This window comes from Labeo rohita, chromosome 8 (genome assembly GCF_022985175.1).
Source record: "Labeo rohita strain BAU-BD-2019 chromosome 8, IGBB_LRoh.1.0, whole genome shotgun sequence".
NCBI classification, from domain to species: Eukaryota; Metazoa; Chordata; class Actinopteri; order Cypriniformes; family Cyprinidae; genus Labeo; species Labeo rohita.
In genome coordinates, this window is record NC_066876.1 from 37,252,801 (window position 1) to 37,280,286 (window position 27,486).

Sequence of the window (27,486 nt, forward strand, 5' to 3'; positions counted from 1 at the left end):
CTTGTGTCAGCACATGCGCAGTAGAGCACCGAAAGTATCGCTGATCGGAGAGAACGAGGCGCAGATGAACGGCTCGATCGACTGCATGAGACGCGATGAGGTAAGAATATCTAAATGCTGCGAGTGCGTTGTTTGTGTTTGTGCACGGCCAAAACGCGTGCTTATAAAGCGCAGGCAGCGTCATAATTTGGGGATATCGCTGCAGTGAAAGAATCGAAAGATCGGCGTGGTTCCGTGCAGCAGAAAGCGTTCGGAAAGTCGTTTGCGAGGCTGCATCGCTGAAAGCAATGGGGAGTGTGGAAGGGGAGGGTCAACGGTGAAGGGGGGGCTGCTGGAGCTCATTCAGCACAGCGAAATGGACGGTGCAGAGTCGTGCAAAATAAACTTATCGTGCATTTCAAATCTCTTACTATTAATAAGGGATGTTGTCAGTGGAATACTCTTGCAAAACGCGCTGCGTTTGATACTAGTGTGGTTAAATGTCACGTTAAATCGGGCGTGTTTGTGATCGCACGTCGGGACAGCATTCCTCACTCCAGCGATCTGTAATGGAGGCGAAACTCGTGTCGATTTATTACGATGTGTTTATTTGCTCAGCGGTTATTTTTATCACGTTATCACACTGTTAAGAATTGCACAAACTATATAATAAGTTAAAGTTTTAAGTTAGTTAAGTTAATTTGCGGTGAAACGTGCATCGCGCTATTTAGCTGCATTTCAGCGAATTGTTCACGCGTTTTTTTTGCGCGAGCACGAGTCCAAACAAATCAACTTTCAATTAGTGTCACGTAATTAAAAAAATATGTAACATCAATCAAAGCTTCCCGACGTCAATCAGATCACATTACACAAATTGTATAATAAAATACTTTATTTTCAACTTATTAAAAAAGTCTAAATATTAAATATAACGTCGCAGTTTTTGTGACATAGTAAAATGCTTATTGTATAAATGGGTTAAAACGTAAACAACGACTGTTTTATCTCGCGCTGCAGTTTTCATAAACGCTGCCAGAGCAACAACACAATAATAATAAGCATAAACATCATAAACACTGTAAACACTGATCTGATGATCACATCAAAATGCAAACGTGCATTTTGCTTCTCTTGCATCACGTCAAAAGGAAAACAGCTAGTGTTGTTTAAAGTACCTTTGTGGGAATTGTTTTTTATAATGCTTTTTAACATTTAAGTTTTTAAGTATGTCCTCTCCAGTGCAGTTTTATACTGATTTTAGATTGACTAGAGTTCATTTAGTCAGACTAATTAGTCAGACTATTTTGCAGCAATATTTATAGAGAAATGTGCTGTTTGCAAGTGTTTGCAGGCGGTAGCGGCTCACTACAAATACTGCGTTTCTGACTACATTGATTGGAGCTTATCTGTAAGAGTTTACATGTTGGTCATTTTTGGTGAAACATTTGGAAACTTGGAAAATTCTTTTTATCTGTTTCACAAAAGAATGGGTAATGTTTTGGTTTTAGGACAACTTTGAAGAAAGGTTTTGATCCACTTCAAATGTTGACTACTGTAGTTAAAAAAGATGGGAAATCTAAAGTTGTACTTTTTGGCTAAATGAGTTGACTAAATTACTAATTCAGTATCATTTATTGTTACTAGTTAAAAAAGATGAGGAAACTAAAGTTGTGTTAATAATAAGCAACTGATTTGTTACTTTTTTGGCAATATGAGAGACGACTAAATTACTAGTTTAGTATACTTTCTTGTTAGTAGTTAGAAAAGGTGAAAAAACTGAAGTTCTGTTGATAATGTGCTGCTGTATTTGTTACTTTCTGGCTGTGAGATTGATGACTAAATTACTAGTTTAGTATACTTTTTTAGTAGTTATAAAAAAAAAGAAACGAAAAAAAAAAGAGTTGTGTTGATAATGAGGTGTTTGTGATATTTTGGCTATGTGAGAGATGACTGAAAATTGCTAGTTTACTATATTTTCTTGTTAGTAGTTAGAAACGATGAAAAACTAAAGTTGTGTTGATAATGAGCTTCTGTATTTGTTACCTTTTGGCTATATGAGAGATGACTAAATTACTAGTTTAGTATGTTTTCTTCTTACTAGTTAAAAAAAGATGAGTAAACTAAAGTTGTGTTGATAATAATAAGCAACTGATTTGTTACTTTTTGGCTATGTGAGAGTTGACTAAATTATTAGATCAGTATAATTTCTTAGTTAGAGAAAAAGAAACTAAAGATGTTGATAATGAACCACTGTATTTGTTATTTTTTGGCTATGTGAGAGATCACTTAAAATTGTTAGTTTAGTATGTATACTTACTAGTTAGGAAAGATGAGGAAACTAAAGTTTATAGTGAGCGACTGTATTTGTTACTTTTTGACTAGAGATGACTAAATTACTAATTTGGTATTATTTATTGTTACTAGTTAAAAAAGATGAGGAAACTAAAGTTGTGTTGATAATGAGCGACTGTATTTGTTACTTTTTGGCTTTATGAGAGATGACAAAATTACTAGTTTAGTATACTTAGTAGTTAGACAAGCTGAAGAAACTAGTTGTGTCGATAATGAGCCGCTGTGTTTGTGATATTTTGGCTATGTGAGAGATGACTGAAAATCGCCAGTTTAGTATATTTTTTTCTTACTAGTTAAAAAAGATCAGGAAACTAAAGTTGTGTTAATAATGAGCAGCTGTATTTGTTACTTTTTGGCTATATGAGAGATAGGGCTGGGCGATACGACGATATTATCGTATATCGACGATGTCTCCTAAGAATCACAATGTCGATCTCTATAGTCAGTACCATACGATAATCGACAGTGTCGGCAAATGATAAGCTAAAAATAGGAAGTCGCCAAATATATTTTAAATAGCCAAGTAGTTACCATACACTTACGTTTTGTGTGTTTTTAATGCATGCATACACCTTAAAGCACATCATTAAAGGTATTACGGATAAGACGCTGCCTGTATCTGTTTTCATTGTGAGAAGCGTCTTAAACAACAAATGCGGTAGCCTTTGACTACAAGTTTAAAATATCTTTAGAAATATTACACATTTATATATAACAGAACAGAAATAATAGACATACTATAATTAAGCGAACGAAACAAAGAAAAGTTAATCAAGTGTTTAACGCCTAAAAGAAAATAACTTGACTGCGGAGTGTGGACCGCATGGCACAAAAAAAAATAAAAAAAAATTTTATTCAGGACTCAATGAATCACATTTTAGATATTCAGTTTATTGACAAACTGCCTTGAACAGTAACCCATGTAGGTTATTGAACAAATTTCTTTTGAAAACAAATTATGTTGCGACCAAAAAAAATAAAAAAATAAAAATAAATAAAGATCAACTGCATATGGAAATCACTGTCAAAATTAAAACAAATATGATTTTGATTTTTAGACCCAATATAATGCTTAAAAATATATATATAAGGATAACCTAAAATTTATTCAACATTTGTGAAGCGTGAAGTTAAAATCTAACGCAGATTTTTAGACAGGAGAACCTGCATATTCACCTTCTCCGGGGTTAAAGCATTTCGTAAAGGGGTGACAATTTGACCTGCTGTGCTGAAAACCCTCTCAGACGGACTGCTTGCTGCAGGCACACATAAGAATTGTCAGGTTGCAAAAGACATGAGGGGAAAGCGACGTTCGTTAATTACATCCTCCAAAAGATAGGCCGTAAGCTCAGCCGCTGCCCGATCTGCCTCGCTTGTGGGTTTTTATTGGGGCTTTAAAAGCAGACCACTCAATGTGATTTTTTTTCTTTTTTCTTTTTCAGAGGCGTTTCTTGAGCGCTCGTGCTTGGTTGTTCTTCGTCAGTATTCTCATGGTTTTTCTCTCGAAGGCAGTCATTTATGGCATCAGGCAGTTCATTCTTAGTTTGCTCCAATTCGTTCAAATTAAAGTCACCTCTGTAGCGAGGATCAAGAATAGTGCTGATTCGGAGTAGGCGTGGCAGGGCGAGATAGGGCGGGGTAGACGATATTATCGAATATCACAATATTTTAAAGGCGATAATCGCTAAATTATTTTTGCCATATCGCCCAGCCCTAATGAGAGATGACTAAATTACTAGTTTAGTATACTTTCTTGTTAGTAGTTAGAAAAGCTGAAGAAACCAAAGTTGTGTTAATAAGGAGCGACTGTATTTGTTACTTTTTGACTAGAGATGACTAAATTGCTAGTTTAGTATAGTTTATTGTTACTAGTTAAAAAAGATGAGGAAACTAAAGTTGTGTTGATAATGGGTGGCTGTAATTGTTTTTAGCTATATGACGGGTGAAAGAATCTGCTATATTTGTGACTTTTTGGCTATATGAGAGATTGCAAAACTACTAGTTTAGTATACTTTCTTGATAGTAGTTAGAAAAGCTGAAGAAACTAAAGTTGTGTTGATAATGAGCCATATTTGTTATTTTTTGGCTATGTGAGAGATGACTGAAACTTGCTAGTTTCATTTTCTTACTAGTTAAAAAAGATGAGGAAACTAGAGTTGTGTTGATAATGGGCCGCTGTAATTGTTTTTAGCTATATGACAGGTGAAAGAAAATTACTAGTTTAGTATATTTTCTTTCTTAGTTGCTAGAAAAGCAGAGGAAACTAAAGTTGTGTTGATAATGAGCCTTATTTTTTGGCTATGTAAGTGATGACTGAAAATGACATTTAAAATCTTGATGTTACTGAACCAATTCACTGAGTTTCTTAATGACTTATCAATAAATGATCTTACTCCAGTCATATTTTTAACTAAACAAATCATCCTGTGACCCGGATTTGAGCTGAAACACACATTGAGGTTTAATTATTACTCATTCCTTTTTTTGGCTATGTGAGACATGACTGAAAATTGGTAGTTTAATACGTTTTCTTCTTACTAGTTAAAAAGATAAGGAAAGTGTTGATAATGAGTGACTGTATTTGTTACTTTTTATCTCTATGAGAAACGACTGAAAATTGCCAATTCATCATTTGAGATTTTAATGTTGCTGAACCGATTCGGTGAGTTTCTTGCTAAACTGTTAATCTTATCAAGAAATCATCTTACTCAAGACGTATTTTTAACTAGGCAAATCACCCTGTGACCCAGATTTGAGCTGAAACCCACATCGAGGTTTAATTATTACTGAGCTGTTAGTGCATCTGTTTTGTCAGGTTTGTATTGTTGTTATAATTGTGAAAGTGCTTATTGCATTGGTCAACCTTTCTCAAACAGCAGTTGTTTAACAGTTTCTCTTAATTGCATATAGTTAGGGTTTCAGGAAATTAAGTATTTTCATTAAACAAACTAAACAAGCGCTGGCTGCTTGCTGCACTGTAGCGCATTTCTTTGCCATAGTAATTGCGCTGCATTGCAGATATCGAATGTTGTCAGCCCATTTGTATCGACCTCCCTGCCGTCGCTGCTGGGCTCGCTGCAATTCTGTCACCATGGCAACCGCTCGTTTCAGCCCCGTTCTATAAATATTCTCCTTCACGCTAGTCTAACGTGTTTCTGCTAGCTTGAGTCCTTGCAGTAGCCTACTTCAACAGAGGGGTTTTATTTACATTGGTTGCACTGCATTGGGAAACACTTTCTTAGAAGCTGTCGCTTAAATGTTTTATTAAAAGTGTGCCATCCAGATCATGTTACAAGTACATGAACATGTAAAAAATAATATTTTATGCTAAGCTGTATGTGTGTGTGATTGGTTTACAGTGTAGAAATCCATTCAAAGCAGGAGAAATGAGCACATGTTGGCAGAAATGTAAAAACAGGCTGTGCTGTATTTTTATTGCATCTGTAATTTAATAGTTAGTTTATTTCTCCCCTCTAATATCTGCTTTTTCTTTACAGACATGGATGAAGCATTGGATTTTTGATGCAACCCAAGCTTCATGAGATGAAATTTACATGTCTAATTTCTATGGACTACAAAGTCATTTTTTCTTTTTAAAAATGTGAGCCGGCGGTTCAACATTTGAACTCTTCCTGGCATGAATCAAAAGCTTTGGTCTCACAAATCTACTAGTAATACAGAGGCCTTAAGGCCAGTGAACGGGATTAGACATGACGGATGAGCTGAACAGGGCGTCAGCTGAACCGGAGACGACGAAACCGGAAGAGACTGTGCCGGCTGAGGCAGACGTTGTGACTGTCGTTTTGGATAATGTAGGGGGGAACAGCGCGCCTGGAAAGGTGACGGTCGAGTCGCCGCCTGATTGGCTGAAGCCAATGGAGGAGGATGAGGATGATGGTGGTGAGGGTGTCAAGAGTAGTGAACGGATTGCCAGGAAGACCATGGATGATGTGTATGTGCTTATACCTGATTTTTGTTTGCTGTTAGTGGGATTTTTTTTTTAAATATGTGTTAGAGGTGTAACAATATATGAAGAGTTTGGTTCCAACAAAACTGAGTTCCTGCCAAAATCAGTATTGTATCTGGTCGGTATTGAAAAGGCAGTTTTTAATTTTACGCAAAATGCGATATTCTCCCTACTGGAATGCGATACATCCGCTCAGCCAATCACAGTGCACCATTTCACGCACTGTAACCAGTAAAGGCGGCGCTTTGAATAAACCCCACATCCTAGTTTTCAACATTGAGTAATGAATCACACACGTATCTGACCAATCCTTTCATAAACAAAGTGTAGAGAGAGTGTAAATAAGAGATTGTGCAGTGTAGAGCTTCGTTGATTATAATTTTGTGAAATCGCAATGAACTATGAGTGACAGATTTTAATGATTTTTACAGGAGTTTGTAAATGAGATATTGATTTAATACAACACTTAAATAAACAAGAAGTTAATATTAAATGACTAACATTGTCTGACTATAACACTATTGCCTGATTTTGCTCTATTTCGTCGAAACAAAGTCACAGCTGAGCTACTGCACATCTCTATTCAAACACAGCGCTGTTTCCTTTATGAATGAACGTGCGTTTTTAAACGAATCTAGTGAGTCAATTAATCAATTTCCCATTCATAAAGACAGTCACTTGCTTTATTCCTGAATGAATCAGCCGTTTGAACGAATCAAATGAATGAATGATTCAGTAATTAAAACCGCCACCTACTGGCAGTTTTAGTTTGATTTTTCAGGTATTTCTTTTTCTATATTCAAAATGTTATACTTAAAACATTAATCTCAACATGAATTTATGAATTTGATTGCACTCATGCCCCTCTGAGCCTCATTAAACATGAAAATACACCTACAAGACACTTGTGTTCTTCTGTGCACCTCTGTACAAATTATTTTTTTTAATACTGATTTAATTTGATTGGAAACTTATTCTTATTCTGTTGTTTTAATCAGAAATTTAAAAAAGCTTATAAAATAATTAAAAAAAGAATTGACATGAAAGATGACATACTTTTAATAAAGTTACAAAAATGCCATTACAAAGGTAAAAACAAAGTCCCCCTCTAATTCACTTTAAGGAGTCAAATATCACCTTGTAATGGGAAGACGAATTTTTGATCAGATTTTTTGATTATTGATTAGAAGGTGCTCCTGAAATTTTGACTGTGCTCCTAAATTCTAAAAAGAAAAGTAAGCGTAGAGCCCTGATGGATTTATTGCATTTTGTTGCAAAAAATAATCAGTTTTTATAATAAGTCTCTGAAAATCTAAATCTGGATTTGAATTTTTAAACTTATTACAACCTAAAGATGCTATGTGAAAGTTTGAAACAGAAAATATGGATTTTCATCTAGCCACGTTCTTGATAAAGAAAACATTTTTACTCAAATTAATCAAAATGGATTTATAGCGTTTTGGAACCGAACTCTTCATATCATGACACAATGTCTTGCAATATTGAAATGCAACTGTAGCATGTATAGTTCACACAACGTAAAAGTTTAGACATTTAATTTTGCATCAAATAGGCTAAACCCAGAAGATCACACATTTGAGCTTCTGTGTTGATTATATATTAATACATTTTAAAAAAATGCATTGTTTAGTAAAATGCAATATTTAAAAAATGAAGACATTCAGAAATGCATTTACATGTTTCAGTTGACTCAAACTGCTGTTCTGAATATTTGCAATTAAATGATTTATTGAATTAAAAAAAAAATGCTAAATGTGAGCATTTTCACTAGTGGTCTTGGACTTTTGGATCCAATTTTGATACGTTTATATATACAGTGACCAAAATTATAAACGCAACACTTTTGTTTTTGCCCCCATTTTTCGTGAGCTGAACTCAAAGATCTAAGACTTTTTCTATGTACACAAAATTTCTCTCAAATATTGTTCACAAATCTGTCTAAATCTGTGTTAGTGAGCACTTCTCCTTTGCTGAGATAATCCATCCACCTCACAGGTGTGACATATCAAGATGCTGATTAGACAGTATGATTATTGCACAGGTGTGCCTTAGGCTGGCCACAATAAAAGGCCACTCTAAAATGTGCAGTTTTATCTCAGTTTTGTGTATTGTTTTGGTTTTAGGACAACTTTAATATATATATACTTATATATAGTTCCTGTATATATATGCGTGTGTGTGTGTGTGACCCTGGACCACAAAACTAGTCATTAGCAGGACTGGTATTGTAGCAATAGCCAAAAATACATTGTATGGGTCAAAATTATTGATTTTTTTTTTTCCTTTTATGCCAGAAATCATTAGGATATTAAGTAAACATCATGTTGCATGAAGATATTTTGTAAATTTCCTACTGTAAATATATCAAAACTTAATTTTAGATTGGTAATATACATTGCTAAGAACTTAGTTTGGACAACTTTAAAGGCGATTTAGATTTTTTTTTTTTTTTTTTTTTTTTTTTTTTTTTTACACCCTCAAATTCCAGATTTTTAAATAGTTGTATTTCGACCAAATATTGTCCTATCATAACAGCTTATTTATTCAGCTTTCCGATGATGTATAAATCTCAGTTTGTGGTCCAGAGTCACATATGGATATAAAACATGGCATTTGTATCACACCTGTTGATCATGTTCAGTTGATAAACTGACTTTCGTACTTTTCATATTCTCACAGTCCGAAAGTAAAACGACGCAGAGGTCGGCCTCCGATTGCCAGAAATGTTAGACATGGACTTACTCGTGTAGATTTCAAGAGAGGATTGCATGCAGATCGCCCTAAACCTAAGGTTTGTGTCTTGATTTGGTGTTTGTTTGCATTACTAGAGAGAATAATATGTATGTACTGTGGGTCAGAAGTTTGGAATAAAGTTTTTAAATGTTTTTGAAAGAAGTCTCTTATGCTCATTAAGGCTGTTTTTATTTGATTAAAAATACTGTAAAAACAATAATATTGTGAAATATTATTTCAATTTAAAATAACTATTTTCTGTTGCAATATGTTTTAAAATGTAATTTATTCCTGTGATGCAAAGCTGAATTTTCAGCATCATTACTCCAGTCTTCAGTGTCACACGATCCTTCAGAATTCATTCTAATATGCTTTGATTTGCTGCTTAATTGTTATTAGTTCTCAGTTATTACTTTTAACGTATTTTTAACATATGTTTGTATGTTTACTGTATGTTTTGTGAATTTAATAATTTTATATAAATGGTTTATGTAAGTTGTCCTTACTAAAACTACTACTTTTCCAAATAACCAGGAGTAAAATTTCCAGAAGTTTAGGATTAGATTAATTTGATCTATTTCAGTCATTTAATTTAATCATATAATATTATTACAATATTTTTAAAGCACTTTCTTTTTTTCTGTGCATTTGCTTGCCATATGTAGACTGTTCGTTCTATACTGGAAAGAACGCGTTCAAGTGTCATGCCAGGAACTGCCACTCCCGTCCCAGAACCAACCCGCACACCTGAGGTTTTACCCCGAACAACTCAGAGCATCTTTCGCAACCTGACATCGACATCCCAAAGACCCCGACTCATCCCCATCTCATCTGGAGGGGGCAGCAGCCTCTCCAGGACCCACAGCAACGAATTTCACAGCCCTCCGCGCGTCACGAGGGTCTCGCCGCTCAGTATCGACACATCCGTGACACGGAATTTTGTTCACTCTCCGGTTGTGAAAGTAGGTAATGTTTCTGAGCAGGCCGTTTCCGCTACTGGATCTGGGAAAAATGGCAGTGAGCCGCCTCTTCGACTCTGGCTTTGTCCGTCTCTGGAGCCCATTAGCCCTACAAAAACTCAGGATACGTTCTCAGATCAGACTGTAAGTTCACCGAATTATTCGGAGACGGCGCTTAATGGAACAGTAACCCCAAAGGAAAGTCTTCCTCTGCTCAGGTGAACAAATATTACTCATTTTATACTACCTAGAAAGTATTTAAAATGCTCTAGTTTTAACTTGGGTCTTCACAAATTCTGTAACATCACATCCAGTTCAGGGTTTCTGCAGGTCTTAAAAGGACCAGGAGAGGTGTCAGTGAATAAATGTGAAAACAAAGTAACTGGCTTTACTTATTCGAAAAACCCCCCCCCAAAAAAATGTAAAAGTATTGTGGATTACTTTACTAGTTACTTGAAAAAGTAATCTAATTACATAACTTGTTACTTGTAATGTGTTTATCTTCAACACTAGTAGTGTTTTCATAGTTTTTCAGATATTTACGTTTAGAAAACTTTGATGTAGTGTGCTTCCTTTAAGTTACAGTTGAAGTCAAAAGTTTACATCCCCTTTTCAGAATCTGCAAAATGTTCATTATTTCGCCAAACTAAGGTGGATCATACAAAATGCATGTCATTGTTTATTTAGTACTGACCTGAATAAGATATTTCACATAAAATGTTTACATATAGTCCAAAAGAAACAAAAACAGAAAGAAAAAAGAAACAAAAGAAAATAATAGTTGAATTTATAAAAATGACCCCATTCAAAAGTTTGCTTATGCTTGATTCTTAATACTGTGTTGTTCCTGAATGATCCACAGCTGTGTTTTTGTTTAGTGATAGTTGTTCATGAGTCCCTTGTTTGTCCTGAACAGTTAAAATGCTGCTGTTCTTCAGAAAAATCTTTGGTTTTTCAGGATTTTTGTGTATTTGAACCCTTTCCAACAATGACTGTATGATTTTGTGATCCAACTTTTCACACTGAGGACAACTGAGAGATTCATATGCAACTATTACAGAAGATTCAAACACTCACTGATGCTCCAGAAGGAAACACAATGATGCATTAAGAGTCGGGGGGTGAAACTTTACTAATATAACTTTAACCTGTTGAATTCTGTCTGTTAAAAGAGAAGTCCACTTCCAAAACAAAGATTCACATATAATTTACTCACCCCCTTGTCATCCAAGATGTTCATGTCTTTCTTTCTTCAGACGTAAAGAAATTATGTTTTTTGAGGAAAACATTTCAGCATTTTTCTCCGTATAATGGACTGATATGGTGCCCTGATTTTGAACTTCCAAAATGTAGTTTAAATGCAGCTTCAAACGATCACAAATGCGGTTGTAAACGATCTCAGCCGAGGAAGAAGGGTCTTATCTAGGTTGGTTATTTTCATTAAAAAAATACAATTTAAATACTTTTTAATCTCAAATGCTTATTTTGTCTTTCTCTCCCTGAACTCTGTGTATTCTGACTCAAGACAGTTAGTGTATGTCGAAAAACTCCAATCGAATTTTCTCCCTCAACTGCAAAAATCATTTCAAAATCATCCTACATCACTGCAGAAGTACAGACACAGTGTTTACAAAGTGAACAAGCAAAGAAGATCAAACACCCTTAACAAAAAAGGTAAAACAGTGATATAGGATGATTTTGAAGTTGAAGGAGAACATGAGATGGGAGTTTTTCCACATTCACTAACTGACATGAACCGGAACAAAAACAGTCCAGGCAGAGTAAGACAAGATGAGCATTTGACATTAAAAAGTATATAAATTATATTCTTTTTATTAAAATATCCCATTGTTACACTAAATCCCATCGTTACATAAATTATCTGTAATTTGTTGTTCTGGAAGTGGACTTCTCCTTTAAGAAAGAAAAAATCCACTTTATAATATAAAGATTTACATTTATACGTTTCATGCGTTTTAATTTCTCCAATATAAATATGGTTGCACAGTGTTAAATGCTGAGCTAAAATCAATAAAAAGGCGGCGTGTGTATATATATATGCCTTTGAGTCCTCCAAATGTTTAGACATTAAATGGATAATACTTGCAGCTGCATCCTCTGCACTCCGGTCCTGTTTATAGGCAAACTGCTGTGGATCTAATTTCAAGGATACTTCACTTTTCATTATGGATACAGTGTATTTCTCAAAGCATTTCATTACGATTGAAGTTAGTGCTATGGGTCTAAATCGTTGTTCTCAGTTGGATGGGATTTTTTTGGGATTGGAACAAAGTGCAGGAATTTTATGTGAGTCCAGTGAATGCTGAAAAAGCGTACTCCACACCAGACTGAGTCATGCAGAAATCCCATCAGGTCCTCGAGATTTTTTAACACATAACTGTTGGAACAGTGATTGCACCTTAAAACAATCTAGTGCCCATATCATCCATCAGAGAACCCATAACAAATTCACATTTGTCAGAGAAATCATGAGTTTGGAACCGAAGATAGAAATCATTCAATTCATTAGCTTTCCGTAAATCATCAATTGTATCTATTTGCAATCTCTTTGATTCCATATTCGTAACAACCTTCATTATATTCCATAATTTCTTCGAGTTTGAAGCGGAGAACTGATGTTCAATAATATCCTTCTGTCGTCCTCTTGCTTCCTTCAGTTAGTGGTCACATTTTTTTTTTATTTAGTACTGCCCTTCAGAGCCTACAGAAGATAGTTACATGTTTCCCAGAAGACAAAATAAGTTACATTTACCCTGATCTTCAAATTCAAAAGTTTTCACCCCGCAATTATAATGCATTGTGTTTTCTTCTGGAGCATCAGTGAGTGTTTGAATCTTCTGTAATAGCTGCATATGAGTCCCTCAGTTGTCCTCAGTGTGAGAAGATGGATCTCAAAATCATACAGTCATTGTTGGAAAGGGTTCAAATACACAAAAATGCTGGAAAACCAAAAAATTTGTGGGACCTGAAGTTTTTTTTCTGAAGAACAGCAGCAGTTTAACTGTTCACGACAAACAAGGGACTCAACTATAAATTCAACTATTATTTTCTCTTGTGGACTATATGTAAACATAATTTATGTGAAATGTCATATTCAGGTCAGTATTTTGTATGATCCCTCTTATTTTGGTAATATAAACATTTTGCAAATTCTGGAAGAGGGATGTAAATGTTTGACCTCAACTGTATGTTTAAATTTCCTTAACTCTGACTTAAAAAAGGTCTTAACAAGTCTTACATTTACCTTCAGAAAACCTGCAGAAGCCATGAGTTGTTTGTCTTTCTCCAGTGAATGTGGAAGTTGTGGCTGCCCATTTCCTGCTCAGAAGATTGGAGACACAATGTGCTACAGATGTAGGCCTAAACGTATGTGATTTTGTAATTACGCCCTTCATTTCAGCAAACAGCAGAGGATAAGTATGATATATGTGTGGTTTGTGTTGTCTAATGTATTTATTTCTTATTTCTGCAGCAGAGAAGAAGCACTCTCCTCCTAATATTGTGTTTAGGAAGGTATGTACTATTAGACGGTCATCGCAAGAGCTGTCAGGCCTGCTTTTCCTTATTTTCTGTCACTGATTCTTGAGATTGGGATAAAACAAGTGTATGTAGCAGAAGTGGTTTTGGATTAAAGAGAGAGTTTACCTAAAAATGAGAATTCTGTCATTAATTATTCACCCTCATGTCGTTCCAAACCCATAAGACCTTTGTTCATCTTCTGAACACAAATGAAGATTTTCTTCTGATGAAATCCAAGAGCTCCATAGACAGCAATGCAACTACCACTTTCAAGGCCCGGAAAGATCGTAAAGGCATTGTTAAAATAGTCCATGTGTCTTAATTTGTGTTCAGAAGATGAAAGGTGTTACGGGTTTGCAACAACATGAGGGTGAGTAATTAATGACAGCATTTTAATTTATGGGTGAGCTATGTATGCATGTTGTGGTCCTGTTCCCTCTGTTTTAAATGTGTTTTTCCATATCTGAATCTTTTGGAAAATTTGTCTTTGTATATTGACACTTTGACTTCGATAGACTTCGACAGTTTCAAACTGATTTTCGGGTACATCTATTGGGGAAATTCAACATCTGACACCTGTTGACAGTGTTTACAAAATCGTTTTGTGTATCACACAAGTACACTGCCCTCCAAAAGTTTGGAAACGCCCTAGAAAAGTGTGGTTTTGGACAATATTGGCATGAATCCTTTTTAATTTGTGATAATTTTGCACTGATAAAGGACAACACAAACTACAAAAACATATTTTATTACATAAACAGTTTATACATAGAAAAAAACGTACATTTTCGATTCATCAAAATATCCAGCATTAGCAGCTATTACAGCTCTGCATAATCTGGGCTTAAATTCATTGATTCTAAACTTAATTGGCAATCAATTGTTGAAGCTATTAAGGTGTTGCTGGGCCAGAAATCTTTTAAACCCTGGGCCAAGTTTAAACCAGTATCCAGGCATCACAGCTGGCAAAGGGGCTTGTCTGACTTTGACATGTATATATTGACATTATTATGTCATCAAAATGACATTATTATTGCTGCTCTTCAATGATAATGTCAACTTACTTTAATGTATTTGCACCAAAAAATGGTAAGGATTTATGCAGATATCGTCCAAAACCACACTTTGCCAGGGGTGTTTCCATACTTTTGGAGGGCAGTGTAAATTCAGCAGACATCTTCTGTTTTTGCAGGCTAGTGCCAGGATATATTAGTAATATTTCCTAATTATATCCTAATTTTTTAAATACGTTTCGTATTTATGGATATATTTTATATACGCATATGATAAATTAAAATGTTATATTTAAATAATTTAAATTATGTAAAAATATTTAAATATAATATTAAATAATTTTATTAAATAATTTTATGCGGTTTGAAGGTGTTTTTTGCAGTAGTGAGGAGTAATGTTGTAAAGGTTCTAAAATACAGAAAGAAATAAAATAAAATTAAGTGGTGAATATTTGTGGCCCTGGACCACAAAACCAGTCATAAGGGTCAATTTGTTTAATTGAGATTTATATATAATCTGAATGCTGAATAAATAAGTTTCCATTGATGTATGGTTTGTTGTAGGACAATATTTGGCTGAGATACGATTATTTAAAAATCTAAAGGTGCAAAAAATCTAAATATTAAAAAAGTCGCCTTTAAAGTTGTCCAAATTAAGTTATTAGCAATGCATATTACTAATCAGAAATTAAGTTTCATATTTACGGTTGGAAATTTACAAAATGTCTTCATATGACATGATCTTTACTTAATATCCTAATGGTTTTTGGCGTAAAAGAAACATCGATAATTTTGACCCATACAATGTATTGTTGGCTATTACTACAAAATACCCCTGTTACTTAAGACTGGTTTTGTGCTCTAGAGTCACATTTAGTTAAAATACTCTAGTGATCTATCCTGATTCATTTCACAGTGGAAATGTTCCCATTTTCAAAACTAGGGGCAGGTCATATTTTGACGCATACTTTTTCAGTGCTTTATTATTTTTCTGTTAATGCTAGACTGCACTTGGGGGATTAAGTGTTTATTTATTAATTTATTTTTAAATAAATTGTGCTTTCCCAGAAAGTCATTCATGGCTTTTATCACTCATCTGTGCTGTATTGTTGATCTTGTGAAGTGGAAGTGAAACAGTATTGCTTTGTCTATGTTATTGTTAGTCATATGAGAGGTACTTTGGCGACACTTTTGCGTCTTAAAGGAGAAGTCCACTTCCAGAACAAAGATTCACATATAATGTACTCACCCTCTTGTCATCCAAGATGTTCATGTCTGTCTGTCTTCAGCCATAAAGAAACATTTCAGCATTTTTCTTCATATAATGGACTGATATGGTGCCCTGATTTTGAACTTCCAAAATGCAGTTTAAATGCAGCTTCAAATGATCCCAGCCGAGGAAGAAGGGTCTTATCTGGTGAAACAATCGGTTATTTTCATTTTAAAAAATACAATTTAAATACTTTTTAATGTCAAACGCTCGTCTTGTCTTTCTCTCCCTGAACTCTGTGTATTCTGGCTCAAGACAGTTCGGGTTTGTCGAAAAACTCCAATCATATTTTCTTCCTCAACATCAAAAATCATTTCAAAATCATCCTACATCACTGCAGAAGTACAGACACAGTGTTTACAAAGTGAACATGCAAAGAAGATCAAACACCCTTAACAAAAAAGGTAAAACAGTGATATAGGACGATTTTGAAGTTGAGGGAGAACATGAGATGGGACAAAAACAGTCCAAGCAGAGTAAGACAAGATGAGCGTTTGGCATCAAAAAGTATATAAATTGTATTATTTCTATTAAAATAACCAATTGTTTCTTTAGATAAGACCCTTCTTCCTCGGCTGGGATCATTTACAACCGCATTTGTGATCATTTGAAGCTGCATTTAAACTGCATTTTGGAAATTTAAACTCGGGGCACCATATCAGTCCATTATATGGAGAAAAATGCTGAAATGTTTCTTTATGGCTGAAGAAAGAAAGACATGAACATCTTGGATGACAAGAGGGTGAGTAAGTTATTTGTTCTGGAAGTGAACGTCTCCTTTAATATCTGAACTAACATGACGTATAGTTTTCCTTTTGTTCTGCTCTTGATCCACAAGTAAACATAGTTGTTTGCTCACCATAAGTTGCTGAACAAAGTTTATTTTTTTTATTTTTATTCTCTGGTAGCATTCTTTACTTCATTCCTTTATTTTCTTGATTATTCTTTCTAGTGACTTACTTTCCATTTATTTCTGATTTTGTTGAATGTAACTCCTTTGTTTACTGTATTTCCTTTGCTTCATTTTGTATTATGTTTTTGCATGCTTTTTTTTATTATTCTTCTTTTCAAGGTGGGACAGGATCAGTGGGAGGTTGGGAAAATAAAACATCCAAGAAAACAAATACTGGTAATAATAATCACATAATCACACATTCATTTTTGGGTTACACTGTGTGAAACTGCAGCATACACAAAAGCATTGCCAAAGATCATCAAATAAACTGAACTACTGCACACATAACCATAATGTCACTCCGTCTCCTGCAGAAACAACATCCCAAATACAAGAAAATCCTAAAAGAGGTAAGTGTACATGCTTTATGTAGCTAATTTGTTTTCTTAGCTATTGCATACTGCAAGTGTAAATCAGTTCAGTATATGGTTGTTCATTCATAACAGATTCATTTTTTGTGCTGCTTATAGTGCAGAAATGACACACTTTGTCACTGCTGCAGTATATTCAAGAAAAAGTGCTGTGCTTAAAATACTGTTCTGGGTTTTTATTGTTTGTGCTTTTTAGGATTTTGTCCCTGATGGTGATGACGATGAGGATGATTGGGTGAGTGATTCATCATCACAATCTCAACCCAACAGACGCTAGTCTTTTGTAGGGTTTTGTCTCTAATGATGCTAATGTTGGTGGCATGGGATGTTTTTGTCCATATAAAGCCTAATCATATTTGATACACAAAATTCAAAAATGATCAACATAATCAAAACTTAGTCGGCTACTACCTTCTGGCGTCTGATTATTTATACTTTTTCAGCAAGTGTGTCTTTTTGATAGAAACATTGACAGATTGTTATTAACTAAACATAAGAATAATTTCACATTGTTAGTAATATTTCAAGTGGACTGAAGTAACATGCATCATTATTTAGAAACAATCAGACTAACCATCAGGCTTTTGAGGAATATTTATTTGTCTGTCAGTCATCTATTGCATTGCATGATTCCCCCACAGAGCTTTGATCATAAAACTAAGCATTAAAATATCATCTTGCTATGACATATTATTGCGAGATATAGAATGACAGCTGATAATTATATGGGTCATTGACAAAAGGATTTTCGACAGGCCAATTTTAAAATACAAAAAATAATATCTGTTGTAATTGTTAAAACATTAAGAATGTTGTGTACACATAAATTCATAAAAAACTACTGAATTAAGTGTTTTTTCATCTTGATGAATTGGCCATAGCCTTAAAAAATGTCATGTGGTACGACCGTGATTTATATTAAAATTAATTCCCTTAACATGCTTAACATTTTTTAGATGTTCTCAGTAATTAAAGTGTTTAGAAACAAAGTGTTTGCATTTATTTTGAGTTTTTGTAAATAATAATCTCATTTTTGTTTTATAAAATCAGAGGTACCTTCTTAAATGTAGTTATCAGACTTATTTTTCCTGTAAATTGCATAAAACTGATAAAAATATTTTTAAAATACCGTTCACATAAGCGTGGGGTAGCAGTGATTCATATTTCAACCACAGAAATTATATATTTTCTTTTTATTTTAATACAGTTATTCCTATTGTTGGTCGCACCACATCATGAGTGGTCGCTCCAAATGACGCAAAGGCCTTATATTATTAAAAAATCTATTTAGAGAGACGTGTGTGAGAAGTGCAGCACATGGCATTAACTGCAGGCATTTCTTTAGCCCGTTATTTCGGAACTTTGCCCAATATTTGCTGCTCAATTGACCCTTTGGTGGGAGTTTGATTAACAGGTGATCTGACTAATCATTACGCCAAAAAAACGCTGTTTTGTCCGACAAACAAACCAGACAGGAGAGTAGTTAAAGTCCGTGGACTTGGAAAAATGATGTTTATTGACATCAGGGTGAAACAAGATGCCTTCTGATGTTCATTCATGTTTATTTCGTACTATAACTAGTAAAGATGAACTAGTAAAGAGATGATCGGTTCGTGTACTGCTTGAACTGAGGCACTACAGCGATCTGTCAGGACACATTTAAGAGCCACAAAACAGTATTTGTTGTTTGATTTTTCATTTAAAAAAAAAAAAAAAGACAATTTGAACACGTAGACTTTGTTTCATACCAAAAGTAACCAGCTCTGTCTTGTATCTTGGCCAGTGTTGGGGAAAGTTACTTTTAAAAGTAATGCATTACAATTTTGCATTACTCCCTGAAAAAGTAACTAATTACATTACTTAGTTACTTTTTATGGAAAGTAATGCGTTACGTCACTTTTGCGTTACTTTTTAAATCTGGGCAGGACTTGCTTGTTTGTTTTCAATATAAAACAATTCTAATGTAAAATGAATTCACCTCAGGCTGAAAGAAAAGTACATTTATGCAGGAGATCACTCTTCAGCTATAAAACAACATGAAGCACATATGTTAGTTTATCTAAAGTAATTTTTGCTTATTAGTATGGCTGAACTGTATCATAGAAAGGTTGACAGCAAAGACACTGGTTAATAAAATGGTATTAAATACATAAAGGATATTTGTTTTAACACATTTAATTTTTGCAGTGTTGCGTCATATTCTGAGTTTGCATTTCACTGTTTTTATTCATTTTGAGGAATACTGAATCTGTTTTTCGTGAGTGAGATGAATTAATGCATGTTCACATTTAGTCTAGAATACAGTAACATCATGTTTACTCCCAATTTCCCGACAGGAGACTTGTCAATCAATAAATGGGGAAAAAGTAACTGACGTTACTTATTTGAAAAAATAACTCAGATATTTTCTTAGAAATTCTAAAGTAATGTGTTACTTTACTAGTTATTTGAAAAAGTAATATTATTACATAACTTGCGTTACTTGTAATGCTTTACCCCCAACACTGATCTTGGCGCATTGTCAGTGTCCATAAAAGTGTCATGGTTTTTCGGACACAGCAACAGTAACTAATGGGGGCGGGTCTTTGCGGGGGGTCAATTTAGAGTAGCGGGAGGTTGCTGGCTCAGGTTCTGTGATCACAGCGTGAACATCTTTCTTACCATATAAAATGAAATCTGAAGTTGGTGCTTGACTGCAGGGTCAGAATTAACATGTTGCCTATGGCGAGTATTTATTTTACTTTGCTTTGCAGTGAAATCTGGTAAAATAGATAAAAAGTTATTAATAAATAAAAAAAAATAAATAAATGATTAATAAATGCATAATTACCAAATTAAAATTATATGCTCAAAATTCATTTTTTGCATTTTTTTTTCTCATATTGTACAAAGGTTAAACATAAATCGTCTGAAATGACCCAAACGGCGTAAAAATTTATTCCAAAGCACAAAAACTGCCAATCTGGGAAATATAGCTATAATAGAAAACACTCTGCAGTGGTTGCACCACATGATATTTGTTCGCACCACATGATATTTCAAATTCAGTCAAAATTTACAAGCACACAATTGGCCATCTAAGCAAAACAAGCTAGCTTCCCACAAAAGATCACTATGAAATTTATAACAAAAATAAATACTTTTTATATTTTTATTTTGTTTTTGAGGTCATACCACATGATATCCAAATAACTACATAACAGCCAAAATTGAAAGAGAGTTATTGCATGGGTCATTGGCAAATTGCTATATGATGGAAAGTCCCATCTTTGAATGGATTTCAACTTAGAAGTCCCAAAATAGTAATTTCTTGATGGTCGCACCAAATGATATTTCATACAATGGAAATCATCAAAGTTTGTATATTATGATGGAAATATTCTAAGCTCATAAAAGCACTTAGTTATGTTTTTACTGCATGTCAAAAGATCTGCTCACATCTAACATAATCTTTAGACCTTTATTTAACAGAAAAACAATTTCTCTCTTGACTTCTCTTGAATTTCGACTCTTGATTTCAGGCTGCAAAGAAGCGCAATCGCAGGATGTGCCGGCAGTGTGTCGCGTGTCTTCGTGAAGACGACTGTGGCAAATGCGATTTCTGCATGGACAAGCCCAAGTTTGGTGGCAGTAACAAGAAAAGGCAGAAATGTCGCTTACGGCAGTGCAAGTTCCAGTCAAAGCTTCATGGTCAAAGAACAAATGTACGTATTTGTCAGATTAACATCTAATGGCATCACTCAATACACTCAAATACACACATGCAGTATGTTTCTTGTTTTATCATATCACATGCAGGGAATGCGAAGTCCATCGCTTCCACGAAGAAGAAGAAATGTAAAGCCCAAGCTCAAGAGGCGCGGGAGACCACCGAGAAAACGGAAATTCAGAAGCAACCCCTGGGAGGATGATGACGAAGTGTCTGATAAGGATGCTGATGATGATGAAGATGACTTGAGGCATTATAAGATGAATGGCAGGAAGGGAGGAAAAAGGAAATGGAATTACACTTTCAAGGAAGATGAAGAAGACATGTTTGTCGAGGCCGTGATTGACGACGATGAACCGTCCAACACAGAGGAGGTTTCTGATTTCTAAATGTTGGACAGACAGTCTCTGAAACAGTGTAGTTTTATGCTTCTTTCACGCCAAGAAGGAATTAACAGAATGGCATGCTTGCAGCTCTAGTGGTATCACAGTGGTCAAATGAGAGACATTTGAGCTGCCATTAATTTCCTAACTTGTTTCCAACTTGTGGATATGGGATTAACAATTACGTTAATGGTCTTTCAGTCAGAAAGCTGTTGTTAATTATGGTCATTTCGATATGATGAGATTGCAGCATTAGACTAATAAGTAATTAGACTAAGTAATTGCAGCAGAAAGTCATCATCAACCATGTAATTCATTCTTGAAGTATCGAATTGTTAGGTTATTAAATATTTTTGTGATTGTGTTTGACATTACGTTATCTTGCTTAGTGTTTGTTAACTGTTTTTATAGGATCCTGATATTTTGGGCAGCGAGAGGTCAGTGATGGTGTCTAATGAGATGTACTCAAACACCTCTGGACTCAGTGCTCAGGTAAGATTTTCTACATCATTTTTTGTTTCCAGCCTTGGCTCTGAATTAGTTTCCTAATTTATAGGCATTTAAAAAAGTCTGAAATAAAGAGTCCTTATATGTACACTTTATAATTTTATGTTATATATATTTTAAGTTTTTTATATATATATATGGTACAATGGCGTTTTAGTGCCACGTAAAAAAAAAATCTAAGATTACGAGGTTGAAGTCGAACTACTACAAAATACTATGGGAAGAAAATCGAAATACTACGAGAATAAAATAGAAACTGAGAATAAAATAAAAATATTACGAAAATAAAGTCAAACAACTACAAATTACAAAAACTACAAAATTCTACGGGAAGAGAGTCGAAATACTATGAGAATAAAATCGAAACGCTAAGAATAAAGTAAAAATATTACAAGAATAAAGTCGAATTATGACTGGAATAAAGAATAAAACCAAAATACTATGAGAATAAAGAAAAAATGTCAAAATACTATGAGAATAAAGTTAAAATATTATGAAAATAAAGTCGAAATGCAACGAGAATAAACTGAAAATATTATGAGAATATAATCGAAATATTACGAGAATAAAGAAAAAATGTCAAAATACTACGAGAATAAAGTAAAAATATTATGAGAATAAAGTCGAACTACAATGGAAATAAAGAATAAAGTCGAAATACGAAGAGAATAAAGAAAAAATATTAAATGAAGTCGAAATACTGCGACAACAATAAAGAATGAAGTCAAAACACAAGAATAAAATCAAAACACTGAGAATAAAGTCAAAATTCGATGAGAAAGTCGAAATACTACGGGAAGAAAAAAAAAGTCAAAATACTATGTGAATAAAGTAAAAATATTAAGAGAATAAAGTCGAAATACTACGAGAATAAAGAAAAAAGTCAAAATACTACAAGAATAAAATGAAAATACTACGGGAATAAAGAAAAAAGTCAAAATACTATGAGAATAAAGTCAAAATATGAGAATAAATTCAAAATATTAAGAGAATAAAGTCGAAATACGACGAGAATAAAGAAAAAAGTCAAAATACTACAAGAATAAAGTTGAAATACTACTGGGATAAAGTAAAATTATTATAAGAATGAAGTTGAAATACTGCGAGAATAAAATTGAAACACTTAGAATAAAGTCAAAATGTTCGTCAAACATTAAACCATCAAAATTCTTGTTAGAATTGTAGGAAGCCCCTAAAGCTCCTCTTTTGTTGATTAACGCTCCTCATTATAAGATTGGGGTGATAGTTAGTGCATGTTGCGTTGCCAGATTTAAAGTATTTACAGTGTCTATAGTGTTAAAGCATCCCAAAATGTACATTATTTACATGTGTACTAAACATTACATTGGTATCTTGTGCTCGTCTGCAAATACTCACCGTAGCCTTGCTTATATTGATTCCCATTTTTAATATAACGGTGACTTCTCTGACTGGTGAATTTTGTCAGGATTGTTTGGCAAATTAAATTAATGATTTTTTTTTTTTTCCATAGAAAGTGCAATTTTGCAACATCCAGTCAAGTGTGGTTTGTGTTGGTGGCCATTGAAAGCTGATGTTTTTAACGTGTCCATGTTTCACAGGGATTATACTACAACATGTCAGGCATGCCGGCGGCGCCTCATGTTCTTGGATCAGTACCTCTGTGTAACAGCAATCCGGTGCCGACGGGTGAGCTCGTCGGCTCTCTGCCGATGGGAGATGATGCGACTCAGAACGGTTTTCTTCAGATTGAGATGGTGAGAGTGGGATCACCTCTGTCACATTACACAGAAGAACCTCAGAACACAGAACAACACATGCCAGAACCTCAACAGGAGCCCACACCGGTGGTGAGTCTGTCTTCTCTGCTACTTAGTACAGTTCTCTTCAAAAGTTTTAATGTTTTTTTTTTTGTTGTTGTTGTTTTTTTTTAAAGAATTCTCTTGTACTCACCAAGGATGCATTTATTTGATCAGGAAAATAAAGTAAAATCAGTGCTTTATATAGTAATATTATGAAATATTACTATAATTCAACTGTTTTGTATTAGAATATATTTTATTTATTAGAATAAATTTATTTCTGTGATGCGCAGCTGAATTTTCAGCATCATTACTCCAGTCTTCAGTGTCACATGATCCTTCAGAAATCATTCTGATATGCTGATTTAATATGCTGCTAAAGAAACATTTTTTTTATAATTATCAGTGTTGAAAACAGTTGAGCTACTTAAGATTTTTGTGGAAACCATGATATAATTTTTTTTAGGATTCTTTCAATAAAAAGCTAAAAAGAATTTATTTGAAATATAAATCTTTTGTAACATTATAAAAGTCTTTACTGTAACTTAACTTAATCAGTTTCATGCATACTTGCTGAATAAAAGCATTCGTTTTTAAGTCCTGTAATTATAATTAATTGTTTTTTATTTATTTAATTGGAATAATTGTAACTAGAGGTTGACCGATATTGGATTTTACCGATACCGATAACTAGGTTGGACCACACTGGCCAATACCAGTTAATCGACCGATAGTTTTTAAAATGGATACTGAACGGAAAATAAATAGTGCTCTACTATTTAAAAAAAAAAGTAGCCTACTGAACCATACTTTGTAAATTAATAAAAATTATTATTATTAATTATATATTGATTATTACAGTTCATTGTTCATTAATATTAACAAAAGCCACTACACTTTTTAAAATATATCAGTAAATGCTGAAATTAACACACTCTAACAAGGAATAATACTTCTATTCTACAGCTTTTATCAATCTTAATGTTACAAATGGACTCATATTGTAAAGTGTTACCATTACATCAACAATCAAGCTGAAGATGACCATCTTTAAATATCTACACAAAGGCCACAGTTTTGAAATGACAAACATATGGATGTTGTGTACTTTCAGAAATGTTTTGTTCTAGAACATTTGTGGTTATCTAATCAAAATATACAAATATGTTAGTCACACAACGGGCAAAAGTGCAGCGCCACTGGACGCGTCACGTTCAATTCAACAGCTTTATTTGATCACCAAACGGGCAGAAGTATACTGCTGTCCTTTCTCCACTAATGCAGCATCTAGTCAACAAATTCATCGCTTAGTAATGACATGAAAACATGCACTGCAGTATACTGTACACACCGCTTCATTTGTGCTTGTGCATTTTGATGTACTCCCTCATTGCAGCAATGCACTGTAGTAATTAAAATAACGCCACAGAAACCACATCAAATGAACTATTAAAATAAAAAAAGTTGCATCTGAAAGCTGCCTCGATTTTTAAAATTGGTTAAAAGGAATGGAAAATATCGTATGCTCAGCCATTTCCATCGGTGGCGCTAAATCACTTAATAAGGTCCACAAATCCTTTGTGCAGAAACTACACCACAAAACAAAGAAATAAAATGCTTTCTTAAAAAGGCAAAAGAACACATGGACGTTTTTTTAATATAATAATTAAAAACCAACTGACTGATGAAAATGCGGGACGTTTTCTCAATATGCGATGTGCGGGCCAAGGGGTGAAAATGCTGTGCAGTACAACGCAAAGTGGGACAGGTTGGTCACCCTACGTTGAAGTGTCCCGCTCTGTGCAGCGCAGTGTCATGTGTCTAAACAAACGGCACGTGCTGTCAGTGATTTCCGCCACTAGAGGCCGCTCTCGTGCTGTATAACAAAGACTATAGGGACTTTGCTGTATAATGACGACATTCTCAGCCGCTCCAGCAACGAACCCAACTCAGAAAAAACTATCAACGTGGATTTTTGCCGATAACCAATAGTTCCGCCAATCAGCTATCGGTGCCGATTAATCGGCAAAACCGATACATCGGTCGACCCCTAATTATAATAATATTTTGTCATTTTAATCTTTATAATCATTTTTTTAAATCTTACTGCCTCTAATTTTTTTTTATACAGTGGTATATATTATTTTTTTTATTTCGAATTTTTATATTTTTCTTTGCATTTACAGCCTTTCATTTTCATACAAACTTGATCATTACATAACAAAATATTGAAATGACATTTATTTTAAAGAAAGATAGCACGAGCACACTTTCAAGCAAACCATTTCACCAAAAAGAGGTTTTATTTATTAATTTATTAAAAGGACTAACCTTTTTATTTATCGCTGTGTGTTCATAAATAATGAGTTTTTTGTTAATTTGTTAATGTGTTTTTATTCTTATATGTACATATGAAGAAAACTAACCTCATACATCCAGTAGAAATCACCAAAACACAAAAAATGGCTAAAACAGTGAAGTTGGTTCATATTTTGTTTCCTTATGCCACTTGGTTTGATATTTTAATTTTTTTTTTTGTTATTGTATACAGTAAAATTCAGGTGTTTTGTAAGTGCCCAAAAGTCGTCCGTTGTGTACTTTAAAAGAAATCCTCAAATCCTTATTTTGACTCATTCAAGATGACATGATTAAGATGATTTTAAAGAAATTAAAATTCCTTCATTACCCTCACGTCATTCAAAACCCATAAGACCTTTGTTTATCTTCAGAACTCAATATATTTCGGAGACGAACGAAGGTCTTGCAGGTTTGGAACGACAGGAGGGTGAGTAATTAATAATTTCCACAGCTACCAACCACATCAGACCATGCCAATGTCACGTCTGCTTTCGTAGATCACTCAGATCTTCAGTCTGGCGGGAGGAGAGAACGACTGCGACCGAGACCAAGGTCTGATGGAGCTGTTCACTTCCCTGGGCCAGACGGTGCTGCCCGCTCACTGGGTGGGCGTCATGGCCAAAGGCCCCGTCCTCCAGCTCCTGCAGTGCTCCAAACTCTCCACCATGGCCGACACGGTGGTCCAGATCGAGAAGGGCTTCTTCTACCAGGTCAGCGTTCAGAACCAGCCTCTCCTGCTCATGCACGCCCTCTACTCGCGCCACCCCACCTGCCTCGAGACGGTCGGCGACGTAGTGTCGCTCTTGCTGGACTTGGAGGGGTTGGGCGTGTGTCAGGGATACCAGAACTTCGACGCGGGTTCTCCGTGGGAGCCCAGAATGAGCGTGAGAGCGGCTCTGTGCGATTTACTCGTTCCCAAGGATGAGGAACAGTGTCCGAAGTGCACACAGCCTGTGGAGGGTTGAGCAACCGTGCGAGAATTTACTGTACGTCTATAAGTAGAGAATCTTCCACCAGTTTTTAAGCTTATAGTGCAGTCCTGTTTCCGACCTCACGATGAATTGACATCTAAAATGGTGCTTCTTCTTTTCTTTTCTTATTTTTAAGTTAGTGACACAACCTTCAAAAAAGGACTCACAAAACACTGAGTTTCACCAAAATCCCTTCTTTTCGTTGCTCTCCAGTTGGGATTAGGACATTAAATACTTTCAGTTCTCATTTAAACTACCTCTTCATCATTTTATGGACCAATTTTAACCTTAAACCTCCAATGGTGCCCTTACTGATTCAGACGTTTGGTGAACAAGTTTATTGTAGTACAATAAAGAGCATTAAAGCTTGTTTCCGCCATAGGATAAAAAATACAAAAGGTAATTGTGACTTTTTATCTCACAATTCTAACTCAATTCAATTCTGAATTTACACACAGTTAAAGTCAAAAGTTAACACACACCTTGCAGAATCTGCAAAATGTTAATTATTTAACCAAAATAAGAGGCGTCATACAAAATGCATGTTTTGTATTTAGTACTGACCTGAATATGATATTTCACATAAAAGACATTAAAATATAGTCCACAAGAGAAAA

General features: G+C 34.5%; 1 protein-coding gene across 4 annotated transcripts; it reads left to right on the forward strand.

Moving 5' to 3' along the window:
• On the forward strand, positions 1 to 27,486 carry mbd1a (methyl-CpG binding domain protein 1a). Of its 4 annotated transcripts, XM_051117026.1 has the most exons (15): positions 1 to 100; positions 5,829 to 6,283; positions 8,999 to 9,110; positions 9,718 to 10,229; positions 13,283 to 13,398; positions 13,505 to 13,545; positions 16,907 to 16,963; positions 17,104 to 17,139; positions 17,357 to 17,395; positions 20,682 to 20,864; positions 20,959 to 21,243; positions 21,664 to 21,744; positions 23,340 to 23,588; positions 26,270 to 26,325; positions 26,396 to 26,589. In XM_051117026.1, the coding sequence occupies exons 2-15, from the start codon at positions 6,042 to 6,044 to the stop codon at positions 26,454 to 26,456; spliced, it is 2,070 nt and encodes a 689-aa protein (XP_050972983.1). In that variant the 5' UTR covers positions 1 to 100; positions 5,829 to 6,041; the 3' UTR covers positions 26,457 to 26,589. The 4 variants fall into 4 exon arrangements, with proteins under 4 accessions (XP_050972983.1, XP_050972980.1, XP_050972981.1 ...); XM_051117023.1 differs by lacking the exon at positions 26,270 to 26,325 and having other exon boundaries at positions 26,396 to 27,486; XM_051117024.1 differs by lacking the exon at positions 26,270 to 26,325 and having other exon boundaries at positions 13,322 to 13,398; positions 26,396 to 27,486.